Genomic DNA, 24,246 nt, shown 5'->3' on the forward strand with positions numbered 1-24,246 from the left:
TACAGGACACAGCATGATCAAGGTTACATTGTATGAGATTCAATCATGATCAATCAAAGGGGAAATTAACATGATCGTATTGTGGTCAAAATGTTACATTTCCCTGACACAACCAACCAACAAATGGACAGGGGTGAAAAGAATATTCAAAGCTGCAGACTGTGTGATACTGTACAGGACGGCCGTGTCTCATTGATATGTGTTCATCATGAAAACAAGAGCAGGCCCCTCTTGAGACACCCTCATGTTACTATAGCAGCAGGCGGATCTAAAACAGCCTCTGTGTGTGTGTGTGTGTTTGGATCTAGTGCACTGCATAGAATTTATGAGCCTATTCTTCACAATCACAGGTTTACAGCCCACAGGCACGAATAAGACTAAACCTTTGCATCGCCAGCGTCACTGGCATCACAAAGTTCAGCTGCAGCATTGATAAGTGAGAAGGCAAACAGGGATTTTGATAAACGGCAGTGCATTCGACAAACACACAATACGACCTTTGGCTGGGAGGGTAGATAAGTCCCCCACACCCCTTCCTCCGCTGCTTTCTCTTTCCTTGTTCATGTGTGTCGTCTGTTAGCCATGGTAATACAAAAAAGAGGGGTTTGAGTATAGTGGGGGCACGCAATCTTGCACTGGGGTGACTTTGGAGAGATAAGGAGAGACCTGCCCATGCAGCCTGCAATGGCCAAAGCAAAACAGAAAATGATTCTCCTGTAGGTGGAGTTAGGGCAGATCAGTGGAATGCTGAGCAAAGAGGGCACGGACAAGTGCAGAGACGTGTGAGGAGCGAGAGCAGAGCAGCACCGGCTGCAGTGAGAAGGACAGACAGAGGCGTGTTGGTTTTTGCAGAGCGAGCTGCTGTGGCCCACAGAGCAGTGACACCAAGAGGAAGTGTGATTATCCGCTGGGAAATGACTTTGTAAACAGTTTTGCTGCTGCTCGCCTCAGAGACCGGGCTGATCTCAGACAGACATGAACGGCGATGGCAGCAAACAGCGTTTTGTGTCAACCTTCAGGATGCAGATCAAGCCAGCACGTGCATCATCATCATCATCATCATCATCATCCTCATCATCCTCATCATCCTCATCTGCAGCAGGGAGTGGGCCACGAACTGCTGGCACCAGGGCCTCGGACCAATGCACTGATAGAGGTGAGGGCTGCATGAGAGAGACAGAGAGACAGAAGGAGTGGAGATGAATAATGTGGGTTTGACATTTTCAGTGTTATTAAACAAGCTGCTTGAATAGACACGTCTGAACATGGTGATGCTTCTTTGTAATCCTGTTTGTGCTGCCAAAAACAGAGCACTTTCCTATTTCCTTATGTAAAACCAGTTGATTTGTGTGACTTTACACACTCCATATTTGTTGCTTTTGAATGTTAATATCCGGTGCTGGGTTTTCCCTGAGATAAAATGATTGTTTATTGTATTGGGGACCTTTCACTTCCATGTCAGCTCCCACTGAACACCACATTCCCAAATTTAATTCAATTTCTCAGCTTTCTGATTTACAATTTTATTGGATTTGTGGGTTTTGCTGTGAGAAAATGTCTGTGTTGCACTAAGCTCATAGTGCAACACAAGAAATATGATTTTTCTTTTGTTGTGACTTGGAAGAAGCAACAGACGTGCACTGATGCAGGTTAGAAACCAGCTACACTGACCATGGTGTGAATGGTCTGTATTTATATATACACAATATATATTTTCTACTCTTCCACTCAAAGTGCTTTACAGTACAATTTTGCCATTCACCCATTCATAGATTGCATCTATGTGCAGCATGTCCCGTCACACACAGCCTTCAGGGGGCATTTGGGGGTTCAGTATCTTGCCCCAAGGACTCGCAGAATGGGGGAGACATGGGATTAGTGGAGAAACGGCTCTATCAGCCCCAGCAGTATGGTGACATAAATAAAATTGATTAAGATGATTATTATTATTATTATTAATAAATTAGTTTCCCCTGTAATATATACAGCCAGAAATGTGGAAAAACCTGCATCAGTGCCTGAGGGTGATTAAAAACCCAGATTGTCTCCCAGTTTCTCTTGGTAACAGGGTGGCTTGTTGTTTACATAGAGCAGGTGAGGTCATTAGTTAGTCACACATGTGGGGGTTGTGTTGATAGAGTGAGATAACCGATCTTACTGAGCAGCTATTACCATCTGAGTTATATCGGCCAAAAGTAAAAAGGTGAAAGGGTCGTGAAGTGAGTGACATGTGAAAAGCCAGCTCGCTGTGATTTTGTGTGCAGAGGAGCAAAGTGTTTGGCTCACCTGAAGAGCATTCAGTGTCCGTCCTCCAACATCAGGCTGCACAGTAAATAGTTCAGTGCTGTAAAGACTGAAGGTTGAAGGTTGATGGTTAAACACCCATCTCGTTAAAGCATAACCAGCATACTGCCCATGACGTAACATTACAACACACGATCACACGAAGTCCATTTATAAACACTGTTTGGATGTTAATGGTTCTGAACTACACCTGACAGGCGTCTGTGGTGGTGCGTGATAAAGTGCTTCTGATTTATGAAACTTTAGAGCCAAGCTTCAAGTATTCAGCGGCAGTCATGTGAAAATGAATTACTAAATTGAATATAATGCAAGATATAGTCCTGGAGGGAAAAAACATGCACGCAAAAAATGAAAAACAATGGCACTTAGTAGGGTCTCCTTATGAAGCCACATTTAAATTCACTTGATCTGGAACTGCAAGCAACTATCAAGCCCCTAAATTTTTATATGCAGATCCACGAATTATTCTCAGGGAAATCAAGGAAAAACACTATTGATCTCACAAGAACGGGAAAAAAAATGCATTCTTTACATTTTGGTGTAAATCCAAAATGTAAAGAATCAGTTGTCGCTCTTCCGTGACCAATCATCAACTTCCTTCTACCAAGTTTCGTGTCTCGTCTTGTAGGTTTTCGCGTAATCCTGCTGAAAAACAGACAGGCAAAGCCACAAATGAAAACCAGACCTTTTAAAGGGGAACAGCAATTCTCTGGTGTCTCAGTAGCTCACCTGGTGGAGGGGGCACTGTCCAGACCACACTCACCTGGATTTGAACCCAGTCAAGCCCCCTTTGCTGCATGTCACCCCCGATCTGAATCAAAAAAGAAGAAAAAAAGAGGAGAAGAGACACAATCATCATGCTCTTGTATATGTATTTATTGTTATTAAGGTTCTACACTGATGTTGTTTTTCTCTGGGAAGTCGTGACCGGAATTCATGTGACATATTTAACAAGAGGGAAGAGGAAGAATAAAAGAACAGCTGAATTGTGGTTTGAACATTTCATAGACGAGCGGTTGGAACATCACACTTAGAAAATGCTTCTTTTCACTTCACTTCAGACTACTATGTGTGACAACATAGTAGTTCACTGTGTGAATTAATGTCAACAACACAACAAAACTACGATAATAATATGACTATAATAAAGGTGGACATTGTAAGGGAAATGTAACATTTTGACCACAATATGTTCATGTCCCCTTTGATTGATCATGATTGAATCTCATACAATGTAACCTTGATCATGCTGTATCCTGTACAACTGAATGAATCTTGGCCTGATTGCTTTAACTAAGGCATTGTTGCCTTGATGTCATCAGAAGATCCTGACCTTTGACTTTGTAACAAACCTTTCCAGAGTGGGAGGGATGAGCCAAATGTATAAAGACAAAGAACTGTTTCCCATCGGTGTGCATATTACAAACTAACCTTTGTCGTATGCACCATGCTCTGAGCATTAAAGTGTGACAATACTGTAAGAGAATTGTGTCTCGTTCCTCGTTGTTAAGGTGGGATTGCAGAAATTGCCACGACAACATTTAAAGGGCTTTACTGATAACTACGGAACATTGTGGAGAAATTAGGGTTTAATAACTAGACTTATTAAATGCAGTTAAGTGAACTGAACCCCTCTGCTTGGGTTGCTGTGTGACTCTGAAGCTGACTCCCCACCTCCTCTTCTCCACGTTCAGGATCTCTCAACCTCTCGTGTGCGAAACATCTGGATCCACCCGTCTTCATAGAGCCTCTGGAGGACTGCTATGTGGACGAGGGAAGTGACATCACACTGCGCGGGGTCCTCACAGGAAGTCCGCCTATCAAAGTGTCATGGTTGCACAATGGTGAGTAGAGACAGCATGGGATGCCCACGGCTGCAGCTCGATGAAGCCTGAGGCCCAGATACTGTCTCTGAAAGTAAATACAGCAGAGTGGACACATTCCCATTTAGTGTGTTTGTTGAAGAACAGGATTTTTCACATACATATTAACAGGATGTAAATAGCATCTTTTGCCTCTTTTTCTGCACATTTCTTTTAGTTGCATGAGACACTTGTAGAGGGGGGGAGTGGGGGGGGGAGTCTTAACTGTGTTTCCTTTCTCAAATTCTTTCTTTTCAATTCTTTTTGCATGTTACGGTAGTGGGGGAGAGTGTTTCTAGTTTGTTTGTTTGCTCCTATGGGCAGGTGAAGTGGCCCGTTTTGGGAAACCCTCTTTCAACGGCAGGGAGGTGAGTTTCGTGGTGACGGAGTGCCTGCCGGAGGATGCTGGAGCCTACACCTGCATGGCTGTGAACGGAGCAGGGAGGACGTCCTGCTGCGCTGCCGTGTGCGTCAGAGGTGAGGGAGAAGTTGAACCACAAGGAAATTCATGCACACTTTTGTCTTACTCGCTGAATACAAATAAGAACTAACAAGTTTCAGTTTTGACGTAACTTCTCCTTTTCCTCTATCTCTTACAACCAATCCAGACTTCGAAACTATCTGCGGTATGCAGAAATGTGTTTCAAAGATCCCCACCTCTGCATCCAAGAGCATTCAGGAGAATGGAAGGTCACCGTCATCTCCTATAGATGAGCTGCAGGTGTTCAGAGGATCTATTTGTACCTCTCCTCCAGTGTCTGACAAGCAGAGCATGGTTTCATCTCCGAGAGGTAATCAAATAATGACAAATTTCACTTATAGGCCCAAAGTATTTGTGCATTTTTAGGTTGCTGCTTCCATCATGAGTTATACAGTCATGTTTTGAGGGCCGAAATACACAACTGCTCAAAGAAATTAAGGGAACACTTATATCATACATCAGATCTTGAAGAACACATTATTCAAGTTGAAAATCTTTACTGATGTACATTCTTTAATTTGTTGAGAACAAAATTATGTAACAATGGTCAATGGAAACCAAAATCATTAACCCATTGAGGGCTGGATTCAAAATCATACCGAAAATCTGAGAAAAAAACTGAAATCACAGGGTGATCCAACTTATAATGGGATAGAATGGGAAATAACTCATAATGTTACTCAGTACTGTGCATGGCCCCCGCGTGCCTGTATGCACACCTGACAACGTCTGGGCATGCTACTAATGAGTTGGTGGATGGTGTCCAGGGGGATCTCCTCCCAGACCTGGATCAGGGCATCAGTGAGCTCCTGCACAGTCTGTGGCGGTACTTGGCGGCATCGGATGCACCGATACATAATGTCCCATAGGTGCTCAATTGGATTTAGGTCAGGGGAACGAGAGGGCCAGTCAATGGGATCAATGCCTTGGTCATGAAGGAACTGCCTACACATCTGGCCACATGAGGCCAGGCATTGTCCTGCACCAGGAGGAACCCGGGGCCCACTGCACCAGCGTAAGGTCTGGCAATCTCCTGGAGGATTTCATCCAACTGCCAACTGAGCTGCACGGTGCTGGGCTGTGAGCACAGATCCCACTAGAGGCTGTCGGGCCCTCATGACCCCCGCATGGCGACTGTTTCTGACAGTTAGGTCAGAAACATGCACACCTGTAACCTGCTGGAGGTCATTTAGTAGGGCTCTGGCCGTGCTCCTCCTGTTCCTCATCACACAAAGGAGCAGAAACCGGTCCTGCTGCTGGGTTGATGCCCTTCTACGGCCCTGTCCAGCTCTCCTTGTGTAACTGCCGGCCTCCTGGTATCTCCTCCATGCTCTTTAGACTGTGCCGGGAGACACAGCAAACCTTCTTGCGACCGCACGTATGGATGTGGCTTCCTGGAGGAGCTGGACATACCTGTGCAACCTGATCGGGCTGCAGATACCGCCTCATGCTACCAGCAGTGACAAGGACACTAGCAGAACACAAAACTAAAGAAGAATCAGTCAGGGAGGATCAAGAGAGAGCAGCGGTCTGTGGCCAGCACATGCAAAACCACTCCCTTTTTGGAGGTTCTCTTTGTTTTGCTTCTCCATTGCACCTGTTGTCACTTTAATATGCACCAAAGCAGGTGAAACTAAATTATTATCACTTCTGCTTCTTTAATGGACAGATTGATATCCCTGAAATGTAACTGACTTTCTGTTATACTGTGACTATTAAGTGTTCCCTTAATTTGTTTCAGCAGTATATATATATAAATATATAAATATCTTGAACTCTTTACCATTTTTCTCGCTTCTTCCGGATATCCATATATACAGTAAATGAGGGGAAACACATCATTCCCAGTCCTTGTGTGATTGGCTGTCAGACGACATGTACACTTAACAGGAATAGAGCAGGATTTCCACTTCTGATACAGCCACAAAACACAAGTGAGAACCATGTAGGGAAGTGGACAGTAACGCAGTGTCTGAAAACTGATAGCCATAGACAGAACAGTGCCACACCTCTAAAAGTCTGCAATAAAACCTACCTGCTCCTCATCTGTTTTCTGCAGAAGTTATACCAAAGAAGAGAGCCGACTCCGGGAAAGGTGAGAAACACACACACTCATGCTTTTTCAACATCTCTGCCACTTGTCTATTCCAACACACTTTTTTTTCTACTTTGTCCACCGTCTGATCCGGCCTCTTCATAGAGTCCATTTGTTTGTGTGTATCCTGTGGTTTTGCCCGGCAGCTACTTCTTTCTTGGCCTTTGGTCTTGTTATATAGTACTAGGGAACTTTACCCTAGAATTTATGCTGCAACAAAACAAGCAAATAATAAATTCTGGGTGTCTGTCCTTTTTGTGTCTGTAATTTTCTGTCCTATCAGTGGGTTGCCTCTGTTGAAATGTGTCTATTAGTGATGATTGTACTGGAATGGCTGTGAAAACTAATTTTCCCCAGTGGACAATAAAGTGGAAAGTCAGTCTGTTATTGACACAAGGATGTGCCATACTCTTGCAGCATGTTTAAGACATTGTTTTTCAATTAAATGAAAACGATGGCTGCACAATTGGCTGCGTGAATTGAATTTACTAAAGCTGCATCAGATTGTCCAGTCAAATTGACCATCCTGACGCGATTATATTTGAATACTGGCAGCGTCTAGACATGATATCACTTCAGCTCATATATGGACTTCTTTCGTTGAATTCAAAAGCAGGATGGCATTACACAGCTACAGCATAGACTGGCGTGTACGGCTTAAAAATACATGTTCCGTTTGCTTTTCTTATGCATATTTGTTTTAGTAATTAGTTCTAAGTTTGTAAAACATATTAAGGAGATGGCATTTAGGTTGCCTCAGAGAACAGGTGACCTGGTGAAGCAGTGGTAAACACACATGATTGCACAGGGACTGGTTGAGCTTGTTGTGTAGGTCAACTGTGCTTTGTCTTTTGTTTCCACTTGAGACACTCGGTCCGCTGTGAGCTACAATAATAGCGGTCTCAGGGGAAGTGATACACTTTTACAGTACAGAGAGGAGCTTGGGATGGGGGGGGGGGGCACTTTTTTCAAATGATTCTTTCAGTATTACAATTATGTAGTTCATACTGTGCATTCACATAAATAGTAAAGTAGGAAACTTTAGGTGCAAACCTCCACCGTCATCTTACACATGTTCTAGACTTCAACCAAGACTCTAAAATAAGCAGAAGGCTAATGGCACTGTGCCTCGTTAGGTGGTCAATCAATCATGAATGAAGACACTGCAACAAACAGGCAGACTTTCAATCAGAGCACTCACTATGTTTTGGCTTTGCAGGTGCAACACTGCGTTTTGAAAACCCCCCACTGCACCTCCAGGTGAATGCGGGACAGACCACCCGTCTGTTGTGTCTGTTCAGGGGCAGCCCCCCTCTGGTGTCCTGTTGGATCAGAAACAAAGAGCAGGTGATTTCCTTTTAAAAGCTACTTCACAAATATCCACTGTTTGTCATTCCAACTTTCTCTCCCCTGTTTTTTCAGTATTTAACTCTCCCCCCTTTCCTCACACATTGCAACCCTGCAGATAGTGGATGGTCCCGAGCTGTGGACAGAAAATACTGATCAGAGCAGCACACTGGTGATAGCAGAGACTAAGCCACAGCACACAGGTGGCTACACTATTGTAGTGAGGGACCGAAAGAGCTCAGCGGAACACATAATCACGCTTTCTGTGATAGGTAAGATGATGCACGCTGCACTTTGAACGCCCATGAGAAGTAGTAAAAAGACCTTTATATTCAACACCTCTCCCTCCCCAACCAGAGACGCCACAGCCTCCCGCCTCCTCGCCCCTGATCTCCCGTGTCTCTGCCACCAGCCTGGTGCTGTCCTGGTCGGGCCCCTGCTACGACGGTGGAAGCGCCATCCTGGGTTATGTGGTTGAGGTAAAGAAACGTGGACTTGCTGAGGCCGGGGACTGGAGCGAACTCACTGACCAGTGTAGGAGTACTTCATACAAAGTGTGTACTGGGCTGCACCCTGAAGAACAATACTGCTTCAGAGTGAGGGCCTACAACGCAGCGGGAGTAAGTGAGCCTGGACCAGTGTCAACTGCGATTAAGATGGAGCAGAAAGGTGAGTCATTAGCTAAATGCCACATTGGAATTTTTTTTAAGACATACATTACAGCTATTGTGTCTTGGTGCATGATTCAGCCAAACTGCGAGAAGAGGAGGCCCTTCAAGTGTACACCTGTGTCACTATCGACTCTTCCCACAAAGTCACGGACCACTACATTTTGCAAGAGAAACTGGGAATGTGAGTATCTGTCAAGTCAAGCTCCAATTTTCATGCCAAACGCCTCTTTGAATAAACAACAAAGCCTCAAGTATTTTTATAGAGTTATCTGGAATATGGTAACTCCTGCCAAGTGAGGCATGGGAATGATTAAAACAAAAGCATGTAGAGACAGGGTTCTGGTGAGCAAACAAAGGTATCAATGGTTGCAGTTAAGGTTAATATGAAATCGACCTTGATTGACTGACAAAGACGTGCTAGAGTTACAGATCTCAGATCAAATATTGTTTTCTTGCATTGTTAATAAGCCTTGATCTGTACTTCAGTAAAAAGTCACTGTGATGGGCTGACTTCACTGCATGACCACATTATTCAGGAATTTCGATGACGCAACATTCATGTTTCTGTTGAAAAAAAAACAAAAGAAGAGTAAACTCATGTCTTCATCAGGGGAAAGTTTGGCCTGGTGTTCAAGGTAACCCACAAAGAGACAGGACGAGTGTGCGCTGGGAAGTTTTACAAAGGGCGACGCGCCAAGGAGAGGGAGGCTGCTCGTAAAGAGATCGAGTTGATGAACTACCTCCACCACCCCAAACTGGTTCAGTGCCTGGCCGCCTACGATCACAAGCCTGAGATGGTCATGGTCATGGAGCTGTGAGTATCAAGACGAAATCCTGACACGGTTTAAATGTGCAGGATATATCTATTGGCTGAAACGGAAAATAAAATTCTTGAATTTGTTTTCATTTGCCTGAAACATTGTGTTTTTGTTGGATTAGAACAAGCCCTTTGGATGCTCATCCATGTTGTTCATGTTGCACTGCCAGGTTTCTACTGTAGCCCAAACCAAGACACTGGCTCTACATGGGGCCTCATGTGTTTTTAATTCATAGTTTCTCCGTCACGCCTAGAAAGAGAGGGGTGACTGGAGGGGTATTCAATTGGTTGCAATTTTCAACCTTACCACTAGATGCCACTTAAAGCTACACACTGGTTCTTTAAAAGGTCCAGTGTGTAAGATTTAGGTTAAAAGGATCTATTGGCAGAAATCGAATATAAAATAATCCTAGTGATGTTTTGACTCGTTTTCTTTACTCTAGAATGGGCCCTTTATATTTAAATAATATATCAAGGAATATATCAGGAACGGGTCCTGTCTACAGAGACCACCATGTTTTTTTACAGTTGTCAAAACAGGACAAACTAAACACCTTATGAGCTTTTAAGACAACTGAAGGCTGCCACAGGTTCTCTTTTATGTTTGAAAGGGGTGAGGTTAGGCGTATTCAGCTGCAACATGCAACTTCACCACTAAATTCTACACACTTAAACCTTTAAGTCCTTACAGCAACTGCAAATTCTGGGTTAAAGAAAAATAAAATAACAGTTTGCTGTCACCGTGTTTTGTCTGTGTGCAGTATCGCAGGCGGGGAACTGTTTGAACGTATTGTTGACGACAGCTTTGAACACACGGAGCCAGCCAGTGTACACTACGTGCAGCAGATCCTGGAGGGGATTGCGTATATGCATGAGCAAAACATCATCCACCTGGACCTGAAACCTGAGAACATTGTGTGCGTTGACACCATCGGTACCTCCATAAAGATTATCGACTTCGGATTGGCCGGCAGGCTTGGTATGTGAAATGAAATGAAATTTCTGAAAGTAAAGTCTCATAATGTTTGTCTAAGTATGTTATGGTATGTTTCAATATCAAATCATTGTGTTTAACAGATCCAAACACGCCTCTGAAGGTACTGCATGGGACTGCAGAGTTTGTGGCACCGGAAGTGATAAACTATGAGCCTGTGTGTTTAGCCACGGACATGTGGAGCATTGGGGTCATCTGCTACATATTGTAAGTCACTGGCACTCCAATATCTACATTAAATGAATAGTTGGACATTTTGTGAGTCATGCTTTGTGGTGAGAGTGAAATGGAAAGATCATGTCTGTGCAAGAAATATAACGCCGAAGGGAGAGGCCTGTTAGCTTAGCACAAAGACTGGAGACAGGGGGAAACTGCTAGCCTGACAGGTAACAAACTAAATTTATCTACCAGAACCTCTAAAGCTTGTGGAGTCTCTCTAGGCCGGTACCGAAGCCCGAGAACAATCTTCAAGCAACTACAACCCAAATTTCATAGTGTTGTTTTCTGCAAAATGCTCTAAAACCCACGTTGGATAATCTATTCAGCATGATCCAGCAGACAAAGTTTGCGGTGGAGAAAGCGCCAGCCAGACACACAGCTCCAAATGATTGATAATGTTGCCAAGATTGACGGCACACTTTGTTAGATAGCATATTAATCATTGAGATGCAAAAGTATTGGCCAGTGAATTATTTGGCTGAGCCAGGATTACGGTTTCTCCCCGTCTTAGTCACCAGTGGCAGTTACTACTGCGAACTTTTCAACCAATGGGAAAAAAAATTACGTAATCAAGCTTTCCAAAGCTTACAGTACCAATTTGTGTCATGCACAGCCAGCATATTGTCATACATGAACTTGTGAGAACAGAAATGAGTCAAATCCACTTCATTTAGCCAACAGGCCCTTAGACGCTTAAAACTCCCAAAAATGACTTGAATAAATTCGATTTTTGGACTGTGTTAGTGCGAATAGTCATGATGGATTTACATTTTGAATTTTACACTTTTACTGCCACCTAGTGGGTTATAGGTTGTAACAGCCATAATGACGCTGGAGCCTCAATGCCTTTCTCCGGTTTTCAGACTGAGTGGTGAGTCTCCGTTCCAAGGAGACAGCGATACAGAGACCCTGGCCTCGGTCACAGCTGCCCAGTGGGAATTTGATGAGGAGAGCTTTGAGGAAATAACGGACGAGGCCCAAAATTTCATCAGTTCCCTGCTCAACAAGGACACCAGGTACATTTACAAACTTACAGCTAATGAACAGCTGCCACTTACCCAGTTAAAATCTTCACTTAACCAGCAATAACCCTCTGTGTTTCTCAGGCGGAGGATGTCCTGTGCAGAGGCCCTGGCCCACCCTTGGATGGCAGCATTCGACTCCGGAGATTGTGCCAACACCAAGTCTCTGTCCAAGGAGAAGATGAAGAGGTTTCTGGCCAGGCAGAAGTGGAAGGTAACTCCTCTCATTACTTTACTTACATGGGAGTGTTTTGAGTTTGATGTGTTGGCTCGGCTTTCACAATCTTTGTCTCATAGAAAGCAGGTAAGGCCATGCTTGCCCTGAAGAGAATGGCTTTACTATCCAAAGGCGAAACCAGCCCTGTATCTCCAACCAGCCCCGGGGGAAGTAAGAGACACATTTTATTATCTCACCGTTTACAGTACTATTTTAGTTTCCTGTTCTAACCTGGATATATAAGCGGTCAAAGTGTTTCAACCCCTCTTCTACCCTCTTTTTTCCCCCAAGACGCACCCCTGAGCCCAGAAGCAGAGCATGCCCTGCTCTCTCTGGAGCAGAAGATGCAGGGTCCACCACACTTCACCCAGTGCCTGGAGGACCAGACAGTGGCTCCGGGATCCAGTGCCTGTCTGTCATGCCACCTCACAGGTATACACTGACGTCTTACCCTCAAGAGCTCCAAAAGTACCCTGTGTTCTTCATGACATTGCAATAGGGATAGGGCACACAACCTTGTGAAGCTTTTTAAGTGATACGAAGAGTCGTGGCATCTAAGACAACAAAGTGACATCTGTTAGTTTGAAGAAATTTGCAGCTATTAACTCTATGCAAAAAAAAATATTTGCATCTAATAAATTTGAATTTGTACATATGACTGTTGGCAGAGGTATGCCACTAATTTTCTAAATCAGCCTCTTCTCCATCAAACCCATGATGTTCTTTCATGTACTTGTGTAGTTTGTAGGGATGGCGTGAAAACTTTCAATCTGTCAGACTCTTTGTAGTGTTTCAGTGACATGCGACTGGACATCAGTCATGTGGAAATGGCAATTTGTTAAAAGCAGTTTCCAACCAGTTTTCTTTGCAAAAGTGAGAGGAGCATTGGTGCCTCTGTCCAACTTTCCACCACTATATCATGAGGTACTTCGTTCACCACGCAGGGACTTTGCTTGACTCCCAAAAGACTTTGAAAGTGTGGTGGGGCCATAAACAGAATGAGGTGCCAACAACCACCTGTGCAATTGCACCCCAGGGGCTACTGTCTCAAGGTCCTTTGGACACAGATAAAATGCACAGACACAGGCAGAGACACGTTTTGTCAGTTACAAAGATTTTATTCAATCCAGAATAGTAAATGGGTTGGCCTATTTTATTACATTACAAAAAACTTGAAAACTACAATGATTAAAAATGGAAGGGGACCTAACCAGGAGTGCCTCTCCTCCCACCAATGTGGCACTCAGCTGCACTGAAAACAAAAATACATAGATTACAAAAAAATATAATTGTCAAATTAACAAAATCTAACAAGCTAAACAATGAGGCAAAACACACCAATAATAACAACAAGAAAAACATCAGGATTATCCAGGCTGATGGTGCGGTGTTAAAACACATTCATAATGTGACCACCACTCCACACCATCTCTATCAGGCCTTAACACATGTCACTCATGGCTGAAATGGAGGCGGTAAACTCAGAGATTATACAACAGAACCTGAATTAAACAGGGTCAATGTGTCACTTTAGCTACATACCTGTGTCACCAACACCACCAGCTACAACCAAGGCAGGACAAGAAGTAGGAAGGAAGAACTAAGGGCCAGCAGGTTCCTCATGTAGCCTGATTGAGGGCTTGGTTGGAGGAGGAGTCAAGACTGGGGCTGCATTCAAAACTCCTACTAGACACCCTGTTCACCCACAATGAGGAGACTTCCCCACCACAACAAGTATTGAATGAGTAAAATTATGTGACAATAGAAATCTGTCACACTCCTTGCATAAACCATTATTAGGCATTCCATTCTGACAGCTTTGAAATGAACATTCAAATCTTGCACGTAACTTGCAATTAGTTTTTATAACCTTTTGACTGGAATGTGAATTTTGGCACTCTGCCTCTGGCCCCCTGTCCTCACTCATCCCATCTATGTTGGCAGGATACCCCGACCCGGAGGTGGTGTGGCTGTGTGGAGAGGAGCCCGTAGAGGAGTCCCCCGCAGTGCAGATAGAGTATGACGAAGATGGCCGCTGTACCCTGGCGCTTGCCAAAGTTGAGGCCGCGGACGCCAATGTTTACACCTGCAGAGCCACCAATGAGCATGGGGAGACATGCTGCTCAGCCAACCTCACTGTTCGAGAGTAGATTCATTACACCAGTGTGGACTTGCTGTACAAGACAGATATATAAAGATGATTTTAATGTTCTTGAGTGCCTTGAACACTTGTATTGTACATTCTTGCTTTAATATAAACTGGGACCACACTGTTAATCCTGTACTTTATCTGAGAATATATAATCCATGTATAACTTAGTATGTGAACAGATGAATATTGTTACAAAGCCACACATATATAAAATGTTATTTTACATTTGACCATTACACTTCAATAATATGTTGTTTCATCTGTGAATCATTTTGAGATTTCCTTTCAAAACTACCAACTGACCTGAATATGAATAAACTGGGATTCTTACCTTTTAAAAAGAAAGCAGGCCTGAAATTATGCTGTTTGAATCACACAGGGAAGATCTGACTTGTGATTTCTTATACGATTTGTACCTTTTTTTTAGATAAAATAAGAAACAAATTAGTCTGCAAGACAAGCATGCTCTATTTGAGAGCTCTTACAGCAATACACACAGTACATCAATATCTTCATCTGCTTAGATAATATTTTCATTTATCTAAAGCTGTTTGATAATCATTTTTTATAGTCATTAAAATATCATTTCCATTTTCTGGGCATTACTCTAAACAATGTCTGTGCTTTGTGAAAGTGCACCTGTTCATATATGTAGAAGTAATTGAAGCCATTAAGATTGAATTTGCAGACTTTCTACATGAAAACAAATAAGAAACCGCTTTGAAAACTGAGGTATTTTCAGTGCTGGACTGTCGGTGACTCAGCCTCAAATGATTCTTGTACATCTCGTTTATTCAGATTCCAGGTATGAGGAGTGCTTCTGCTCCTGACCTCATTTTTACCTGCGTGTTGGCAAAACCGCACAGAAAGGGGAATTGTTTTCATCCATAACAAATAGCTCAGCAACACATGGACACATTACTTAGGAGGCTATTGTTAAAATGATGGTATCGCAGATATAGGAGTATAGACACGACCTAAACCTATTTAGATTGGAAAATAATTCATATAAAGATCCTTATAAGTATGAAACAGTACATCAAAAAAAAGGTACAATGACACTTGGACAGATAACCAAAGAGCTTTTTAATACTGACAGAAAAATGACTGAACAAGAAAAAGCTCTTAACCCTTTTAGATGTTTCAGCACTGAGCAGGAATCAGGTGACTGTACATTATCACACAATTTAACAAAGAAAACATTTGTGTTCAAAATGATCATTTGTAACAATTCATTTTTTCGCCTCGCTGTAAAATAAATATTCAAATGCATATAAGAAAGTTAATAAGTTAGCTTGTGGCTTATAAATAAATAGTTTTAAGTATATTTCTTGAGCATGTCAGCTCAAGAGAGAGATATGAGTGAGTGCAAAAAGAAGATCCAGTCTCCTGTGTAAGACAAGTGTTGGAAGTAGGTAAGTGCAGCAGGCTGGCAGGGGTTTGGTTAAAGGTCCATGTGGATGTGGATGGAGGGGGAGGTCAAAGCGGGTTTGCTCATGTCGACCGCCTCCTCTGTGACGCCTCCTGCTGGTTCCTATAAAGCGATGCCGCCCGGCGCTCAAAGGCTCCCACCATCTGCTTCGCCACCTCGTCAAGGAACACGCTGGCCAGCTGAGAGTGCAGAAGGGACTTGAACTCAAACGACAACTACAGACAAAACAGGAGGGGGGGGGGGAAATATTAGGCAGGATGCAACGGAGCCTGAAACACGGCTTGACTCATTATAAATGTATTGAAAATAGATTATAGGCCCACACACGTCAGTTCTGTGGTTGCTTTCATAAAAAAACAAATACATATTTCAGAAACATAAAATTTGCAGATCACCAAAATTAAAAACCCCAAGACTTTGCTTTTATTCAAACGTTCACTATAATTATTCCTCCTGAGTCCTGTATTTGGCATTTTTACTGTAATCTAACCACTTCCTGGCTGAGCCTGAGGTTACATGAGCCAACATTAAGGTTAAACTCCTGTCAGCAGCTCTTTAATACGGTTCCCTAACCTGACAGCTAATTCAGGCCTCCGGGGACATCAGCATGCTATTCACGGCTAACTTTACAGCATAATGAAATGTTACACAACACTTCCAGCACAGAGGCGGAGGCTTTTAATTGGTCTCTCTTTACACATGCAATCTTATCCTTCAATGTTTTTTTTATTTTTATTATCAGCTGGTTTGTTCATTTCATGGATTCACTGTCACTTCTGTGTTATTCCCGTCATTGTTACCATTATAATATTTTCATTGCATATTAAAAAAAATGAATTTTATCTTGTACACTTACATAGAAATCCACTTTGCAGGAGTCTGGCAGGTCTTTGGTTCCGGGGGCAAACCTCCATATTGTTTCAAGATGGCTGAAGAGGGACCCATCAGTGCACACAGCCTGTTTCAAAACAAACATGCCTTTATTGTCAGTGATTGCTAAAAAAGGAACATTAGATGCACTGTATGGTTGAAGGGACTTTGCAAAAGAAACATGCAACAGTGTTGAGAAAAAAAAAAAGTATGTGTAATGGTGGTTTTTCTGGATCTACCAAGGAAAAGACTTACTCGGACTTGGTGGTTTGGGACGACCGTGACCTCAGAGGTGTAGCGATCCACGATGGGGGGGAAACCGATTTCGAGCTCCGCCCGGACACCTCCGCTTCGTCCCTTCATGACCCGAGACTTCTTGCACCAGGGAACAAAGTACTGGTACTGATCCACTCTGGCCACCACGTTGAACATCTGCTCTGGAGTATACCTGAGCACACAGTCACATGAGGACAATAAGGGGATGCTGCCATTTGAATATGGAATTTTGATTCAATTTAATACTTTAAATTGTTTTCAGTTTTTAATTAATGCTCAGGTTTGTGTAGTGCTTTTCTCATGTAACATTAATATATAACAACAATTATTTTCATAAGTAATTAAATCAGCAATTGTCAGATTACAGTGAAAAATACCATTCACAATTTCTGTAAGCCCAAGGTGATGCCTTCATATTTCTTAGTTAACAGTCCAAAACCTAAAATAGTCAAATTATGAATGTTTCTTTAGAGTTACTGGCATCGTATTCCAGTTTTCAGGGCACTCACGCTAATGTCCGGCACTCGGTGTACTCCATCCTGCTGGTGCTGATAGGAAGAGCCAGATTGATGAAGCTGCGGCTGGGTATGCTGATGGAGGTGGCGTGGGAGAGGGGCAGGGTGGTCCTCCTCGCTGCCAGGGCCCCACAGGAGCCCAAGTGTCTGAGGGGGAAAAAAGGATGTATGCATGTAATGAATCAAGCTCATGTTTTCGTCTGCATTCGTCTGTCTGTCTGATATTTAGCAGGATTATTCAAAGACTTCTGATTATAACAAAACTTAGTGGAAGGATGTGGTATGGGTCAGGGAAGGATGTAGATCCATATCAGTGGCGGATTAGGCATTTAGTTGTATTGGTTAAGGTTAGGGTAAGGGGCTAGGGAATGCATTATGCCAATGAGTGTCCTCACTAGAAGTATAGGACTGCGTGTGTGCGTGTGTGTGTGTGTGTGTGTGTAACATTACATAGCCTATAATGACCCTACCCTTTTGAATAATAAAACAACTAAACAATATTCAGATCTAAATCATACCCTGGGCTACAGTTTAATAACTAATACACTTTAATCCAGATAAGCCCACTTCAGCTCCACCCACCTGTGGAGAAGTCTCGTTGTGACTCACCTGAAGTTTGCTCTTCTCGTGTTTCCTCGCACGGCTTTAGCAGAATGGGCTTCGCACAGCTCCAGCAGCGGCTTCCACAGCAGAGCAGTGGTTTTGTTGGTCATGGTGAAGTTTTAAACTCAGATCTAATGGAGCTTCTCTGCAGAGACGCCGGTGTTTGTGTGTGCGCAGCAGCAGGAGCAGCGTCACTCAGCCCGGCTTCATTCAGACTGACGTGTCACTCCGCCCCCACCTGGCAGGTCGGGACAGTGACGTAACAGGAGGCGCTGCTCTGGCCAATCAGAGGGACAGGTCGATATGTTGAAAGGTCTATTGGTGATTTGTCAATCAGATTTATGGTGAAATGGAAGTTTGTGATTTGTAAACCGATTAAATGTGTCACTCTCACCACCCAAGAATCTAAATCATGTCAGAAAACATTTGATTTGGAATAAAGATGAGCTATCTTACATTCTGATATTCATATATAAATTAGGGCTGGATGATACCAGCAAATATTGTATCAAGATAAACATTTTCATTATTAGTTGAGATCAATAATTATCACAATAAATGTCACATTATCATTTCTTTTAGGTTTAAAGACAGATTTTTGCTCCTGAGTGAAGGTTGTGGTTTTCTCGACATGACAAACATTTTACAAATCTGAGGTAGATTAATTTTGGATAAGCAGTATATGGATATATACTGTTATATTTCTATTGATGATGATTTTTTTGGAATAATTATATTTCCCAGCCCTAAATGCTATATATTCCTCCCTTTCTTTTTTTCTCCTTTTTACTAATATGTCCAGTTTTCTTATTAACACTTATATATAACCTGCATCTGTGACTTTTTATGTTATGTATTTTATTTCTCTGTACATCACCCCACAATTACTTTTACATTTAAGTTATGCATTTTGTATTTGAATTGTGTGAAATAAACTAAACTCAACTAAATGAACAAAAGGAGGGGATGCAGGTTTGTTCCCTTATTTGGCACAAGGTGGCACAAGCCAAAGTCTGAATGGGAGTTTGTGTGTGAGTCAGTGAGCAATGAGTCCAACGAAAGCATGCTGTGCACGTGATGAACCTGGACTTTTGTGCTACACTGGAATAAAGGCCATCACTGTCGTAATGTCCAATTCAGAGCAGTAATATAATGATCAGCACTTTGATACATAGACTAAATTAAAATGTTTAAATGATCATATGAAAAACGTTTTACAACAGCCTTTACCTAACCCTCATTATACTGATCTACATAATATCACAGGCTCTAAGAGGCTGACACCTCTAAGTGCTGCTGGATTACGTGGCAGAGCTAGTGCTGGATCCATTTCAGGATCTTCTGACTGGAATTAGGAAACTTGATCAGGGTTAAGAACCTCTGTCAATCCTATCAAAGATTGGCCCCGGAAATGTGACTCGTCGACGCACAGACAAGACAGCCTGTCTCAGGGCTGGAAAGAGAACCCACTCAAGGGCTTAACAACCCCAGACAGAGCCAGAAGTTACACAGGAAATGATGCTGTTCCAGCTGGCGACGCTTGGCGTTCTTTTCCCCCTTTAATCATTGAACTTTATACAGTTAAGTGACTCAAAATACCAACTGAGGCTGGTTAACGTCCTCTGTACAACTTACTTTTAGCACTTCAGATCAGCCCATAGATTTCTTATGGCCTCTTTCTGATTTCTATTGAAGAATAAAGCTGAAATTAATTCTCTAAGTCAGACTATTTGTATCGGATTATTTTTGGTTTGTTTGTTTATGCATACTTGTTTTTGCAGGCTATAAACTAAATTCACACCACGCTGACGGCATGAAGTCGTTCAACAATCAGTGTCCTTCATGACTGTGGAAAGTTTCCATGAACCTGTTTTTATCATTTTATTCTTTGGTGTCAGGAAGTTGTCTTTGTTTTCTCAGAATAGCAAACCAAAAATGTAATGAGACTCTTCGAGTGTTTTCTCTTTCACAATGTGTCCAGAAACTCCCAAGTGAAAATACGCCTAGCTGTGTGTGTGTGTGTGTGTGTGTGTGTGTGTGTGTGTGTGTGTGTGTGTGTGTGTGTGTGTGTGTGTATGTGTGTGTGTGTGAGTGAATAAGAACACTTCCTCATGTCTGGAGGGTTGTTGTATCATAACACAAAATCCTTATCAAGTATTACTTCACCAACCACAGAAAATTGTCTATGTTTGTATTTTTTTGTGATAAGAAATGTGAATACGGATAAGGGACACACGAAAATAGAAGCATGGAATCCAGCGCTTGTGTGAACTCTTTCCACAGAACACAGAATACAGAATTTACTGCCCTTTCCAGTTGAGCGACACGAGTGAGTCAGAGAGCATCAACTTTATTCCAGGAAACATAATGAAAACAGCAAAATCTCTACCTCTGTATCTAAAGTAAAGGGAGGCAGAGTCTACATATGAAGCAGAGGCCTGCATGTGCTAGAGTGGAAGTTAGTTCTCCTCGGCTGAGAAAATGATTTTGCTCATAGCACGGATGCACTGCGAGCCGTCTGGTTCTGTGATCTTCAGTTGGGTAAGAGGTGGAACGACGCCGCTGGTGAAGTATCTGAACGCAGGGCTGGGGGACTGGATGGCTTCTAGAAATACCTTGGAGAGAAAAACAAACACATCACATAAGTCAAGCTGCTCTCATAGTGACACATAGGCTATATATACATCATATGAATGTTCTTATCCTCTCTGGAAAGTGGCAATACAATGCAAACTGCCTTCATTAAAAAAGTTTGTGAGCATTCACAGACAGTATTTGCAGAAAAATGTATTTATATAATGTACATATATCATCTTATTGATTAGTAAAATGTATAAAATAGCATGAAAAAGCAATTCAGTGAAAAAAAAGTAAAATTACTGAATCATTGTACCACAGCCCTGTGAGACAGAGGTAGACGGTTCCACTTGATTTGATTTAGAAGTGTTGCTTCAAGTATCTCATGGGTAAAATTTTAAATACCACAATAAATGATCAGTCTTTAAACTCCCACATTAGTTAAACATGCAGTCGTGATGTGCTCTGAATATACAACGCACCTTTACAATGTCCTCTGTGTCCTGTGCTGCGTTTTGGAAAACAGAGTCGCAGTGCTGCAGGTATTTCTCATACAGGCCGAGTGTGTGGGTATCGATCTGTTGGAGAGATGAATCCCCAAGCTCCGCCTTCTGCAGGTTGACCAGGAAGTCCGTGTTGACTGGACCGCACTCAATGAGACTCACGCTGCAGGACGAAGCATCGGGTCAATAGTTTCTCCTGATCGATTGTTTGCTAATAAACTTTTCACAGCCATTAGTCTCTAAACACAGGAAGCGAATGACTCACTGGATATTGAAGTGTTGCAGGAGAACAGCCAAACTCTCACATGCTCCCTCTATTGCAAATTTACTGGCACAGTACAGCTCATTAAAAGGGAGACCTATAGAGATGATCAAGTACCAAGACAGGTTATTTTGGCAATTTCATGCATGGCGGCAAGTCTTGACATGATTTGCTAACGTGACCTCCATCCAATCATTACAGAAACTGCACGTGTGGAACTTAGCTGAACATTCAGTGACTCCTTAACTCACCGTGAAGCCCTCCGGTGCTCCCTGTTACCAGAATGCGGCCTTGACCTTGCGCCTTCATCTCCGGTAGGAAGGCCTGGATGGTCTGGATGGTTCCCAAGAGGTTGACGTCAAGAATCTGCCTCATCGAGTCCAAGGACTGCAGCTCCAGAGGCCCCATCAGACCCACACCAGCATTGCACACTGTAAGCAGCGAGGACAAGCTCATTGGCACACAAAAATGTCAAATCCTGATCAGAACAGACGGTCACGAGGCCATACCCAGAATGTCCACCCGCTTCTCCACAACCCGGTCCCTCGCATCCAGAATGGACTGACGCTCCGTCACGTCCATTTGGAGGATGTCCAACGTGTCCTGGTGCAGGCCTTTCACGCTCTCTAAGAGGCGCTCCTTCTTAGCCAGGTTCCTCATCGTGGCATAGACTAAACAGAAAGCAGCACTCAGTGACACATAAAAAGAAACGCACACATCGGACTAAATCACCTTTACAAATACAGGCTTTACAAATAGAATAGTAAATTGACTGTATTTATATAGCAGTTTTCTAGTCATATTGACCAGTCAAAGCACTTTACAATACAAATTACATTCCCACAGCACTTCCATACACAGCGTTTTCAATTTGTTTTATTTATCACATATCATTCCCACGTTGCTGGCACAGCCGTCAGGAGCTGTTTACCACCAACTTTCTAGTAAGCGAACAACCAGCTTTATACAAACTGTCGAGACATTTATTTAGTCAAGTAGCACATACACTTACTCAGCTATTCATGCAGCAACCACTAATATTAATAATGGTTAATAAAATCCAGCAGATACAAGACGTGAGCTTCAGTTAATGTTCACGTCTAACTTCAGAGAGGTCACAGTGGGTTCCACTCATGTTAGATGAGAACAGAAATCTCTGTGATCCATGAATCCACTGAGCCAATATGCCTTGTGTCAGCATGTCAAGGCTGCGGAGGCTGTGTTTTCTTTGCACACCATGGGCCCCTTTAAAGCTAATTCCTCATTGTCTGAATGCCACAGCCTGAATTAGTATTGTTGCCTCCCTCCATGGCCACACTCATCTTCTAATGGCTTCTTCCAGCTTTATAATGCACCATGTCACAAAGCAAAAGTACATCTCAAACCCTAGCCCCGTTGTTACCTTTGAACTTTTTGTCGGGGTCAGAGGCCAGCCGAACTGCCAGGCTGAGTCCGATCCCCGAGGAGCAGCCCGTGATCAGCACCACCCTCTTGTCCATGGAGCCCGGCTCGCCAACGTCCTCCTGCTTCAATAGAGAGCGGCTGAGCCAAGTGAGGTCGACACTTTTGAGAGGAGTCAGTCAGCAGGATGGAGGCATGTGAAAACTCTGATTGTCAGTGTTGTCAGTCCATCACAAGGCCAGTTACTCCTAAACATCATTCTGTTATCAGCCACCTGCAGTCCTCCCGTTTTATCTCACGTCCTTGTTCATGTAGTTTGATTTTTCTAGTCAGACGTGGGAAACATTCCCTTCTTTTTCTGTGACGGCTCTGAGACTTCTCCTCCTGAGAATGGGGATAAAGCTGAGAAAAGCCAGGTACATGATGCGCTCTACCTGTTTGTGCTTTGAATTGCACCACAGACATGAGCAGCAGGTGGCAGCAAAACGCCAAAATATCTCTCCTGCACTATATGTGTCAACAGAATGAGGCTGACAACAAAAGTGTGGATTTTGAAGGATCAAGGAGGGAAATCGTCATTTAGCTAAAAAAATATTTCAGATTTTTAATACTTGCACCTTTTTCCCATAATTGATGTTGAGTCAATTGTGGCCATTCAGCTATGGTAGTTTTAAAAAGCACACACAACAGTCAGTAGGCCATCCAGCCGTGCCTCTTCCAGCTCTTGGAATGTGTGACAAAATAATCTCAATCATCAATTTTTCTGCTTCTGAAAAACTTTCAACTGAAAGTCACAGTCTTTATGGGCTGGTGAAAAAGCTGAATAATTTCTCACACATACTGTTCCTGAGGTTAAGAATGAGTAACTATGATATGTTTCAATGTCACAATGATCATTTTGTCATTTGTGATCACATGGTTTTAGGATTTGGACATTTAAAGCATTAGACACCATTACAAACCTGCAAATCAAATATGGTTAATGTGAGCTAAGAGGAAACATATCTGGTCTAGAACTGTCTTTTACACAGTACAAGTAACAATTACAGGGTACCAACATGTGCATGTCAGTGAGCTTTCACTAGGTGGCAACACAACCTCAGGGAGAGATTACTTTGCTCCTGCTCTCCTACATATGTGTACCAAAGTTTGTAAAGTCGTAATTCTTCTTTGCTCCAAATGAGAATTTGACACTGTGCTGGGTTTGGATGAATTATTGCATAACACATGTTATTCATCTCTAGGAACTCCCAAGTAGATTGTAGAACAAGCAATATGAGATTAGATTTTTTCATTATTGCATGAAAGTTGTTTTGCAGTTTCAATTTGTTGTTGTAGACAAACCTTGCACCGAATTTGTGTCACAATCGTTTGGGGCAGTTCTCTTGTAATATATTGCCTTTAACTGGTTTCCATCTCATGTGCATTACAGCCAAAAACAGGCCGTATCGTCAACAAAGGATGAAAAAAATAAATAAACGTTATACAACATTTCAGCAGCATGATTTGAAAGAAGATTGGGAGAAAACCAAGTTGGAATTTCCTGCCATTTTGTTGAATTCCTCCCCTTGAGATGGCATCAGCTTGGCCGTGCTCCCAGAGTCTGTGGGACAGATAACACCAGGA

At 42.8% G+C, this 24,246-nt stretch overlaps 3 protein-coding genes across 3 annotated transcripts; 1 reads left to right on the top strand and 2 right to left on the bottom strand.

Annotated features, from left to right (window-relative positions):
* Positions 1–724: 724 nt before the first annotated feature.
* On the top strand, positions 725–14,526 carry mylk5 (myosin, light chain kinase 5). Its single transcript, XM_035181667.2, has 17 exons — positions 725–1,156; positions 3,999–4,148; positions 4,491–4,643; positions 4,775–4,957; positions 6,707–6,742; positions 7,962–8,089; positions 8,208–8,361; positions 8,447–8,758; positions 8,839–8,941; positions 9,371–9,574; positions 10,339–10,556; positions 10,655–10,778; positions 11,654–11,806; positions 11,897–12,026; positions 12,110–12,200; positions 12,321–12,461; positions 13,974–14,526. The coding sequence occupies exons 1-17, from the start codon at positions 976–978 to the stop codon at positions 14,177–14,179; spliced, it is 2,667 nt and encodes an 888-aa protein (XP_035037558.1). The 5' UTR covers positions 725–975; the 3' UTR covers positions 14,180–14,526.
* Positions 14,527–15,248: 722 nt separating this feature from the next.
* Positions 15,249–18,121, bottom strand: si:ch73-141c7.1 (coenzyme Q-binding protein COQ10 homolog, mitochondrial). The gene is made up of 5 exons (XM_035180975.2): positions 17,884–18,121; positions 17,269–17,421; positions 16,739–16,931; positions 16,470–16,571; positions 15,249–15,828 (listed from the first exon to the last, which is right to left on the bottom strand). Exons 1-5 carry the CDS (start codon positions 17,985–17,987, stop codon positions 15,676–15,678), a joined length of 705 nt encoding a protein of 234 aa, XP_035036866.1. The 5' UTR covers positions 17,988–18,121; the 3' UTR covers positions 15,249–15,675.
* A 2,090-nt stretch (positions 18,122–20,211) lies between these two features.
* Positions 20,212–22,976, bottom strand: hsd17b1 (hydroxysteroid (17-beta) dehydrogenase 1). Its single transcript, XM_035181089.2, has 6 exons — positions 22,622–22,976; positions 21,729–21,890; positions 21,471–21,650; positions 21,223–21,316; positions 20,937–21,120; positions 20,212–20,492 (listed from the first exon to the last, which is right to left on the bottom strand). Exons 1-6 carry the CDS (start codon positions 22,716–22,718, stop codon positions 20,337–20,339), a joined length of 873 nt encoding a protein of 290 aa, XP_035036980.1. The 5' UTR covers positions 22,719–22,976; the 3' UTR covers positions 20,212–20,336.
* Positions 22,977–24,246: the final 1,270 nt, after the last annotated feature.

Source organism: Hippoglossus stenolepis, chromosome 16, assembly GCF_022539355.2.
Source record: "Hippoglossus stenolepis isolate QCI-W04-F060 chromosome 16, HSTE1.2, whole genome shotgun sequence".
Classification (NCBI taxonomy): domain Eukaryota; kingdom Metazoa; phylum Chordata; class Actinopteri; order Pleuronectiformes; family Pleuronectidae; genus Hippoglossus; species Hippoglossus stenolepis.

Coding starts and splice junctions, on each gene's coding strand:
- mylk5 (XM_035181667.2), top strand. CDS start 976: ATGAACGGCGATGGCAGCAAACAGCGTTTTGTGTCAACCTTCAGGATG. Junction 4,644..4,774: donor CGCTGCCGTGTGCGTCAGAG/GTGAGGGAGAAG, acceptor CAACCAATCCAG/ACTTCGAAACTATCTGCGGT. Junction 4,958..6,706: donor CATGGTTTCATCTCCGAGAG/GTAATCAAATAA, acceptor TGTTTTCTGCAG/AAGTTATACCAAAGAAGAGA.
- si:ch73-141c7.1 (XM_035180975.2), bottom strand. CDS start 17,987: ATGACCAACAAAACCACTGCTCTGCTGTGGAAGCCGCTGCTGGAGCTG. Junction 17,422..17,883: donor ACGAGAAGAGCAAACTTCAG/GTGAGTCACAAC, acceptor TTTCCCCCTCAG/ACACTTGGGCTCCTGTGGGG. Junction 16,932..17,268: donor ACCGAGTGCCGGACATTAGC/GTGAGTGCCCTG, acceptor CTGTGTGCTCAG/GTATACTCCAGAGCAGATGT.
- hsd17b1 (XM_035181089.2), bottom strand. CDS start 22,718: ATGGACAAGAGGGTGGTGCTGATCACGGGCTGCTCCTCGGGGATCGGA. Junction 21,651..21,728: donor GAAGCGGGTGGACATTCTGG/GTATGGCCTCGT, acceptor CGCTGCTTACAG/TGTGCAATGCTGGTGTGGGT. Junction 21,317..21,470: donor GAGCACCGGAGGGCTTCACG/GTGAGTTAAGGA, acceptor TCATCTCTATAG/GTCTCCCTTTTAATGAGCTG.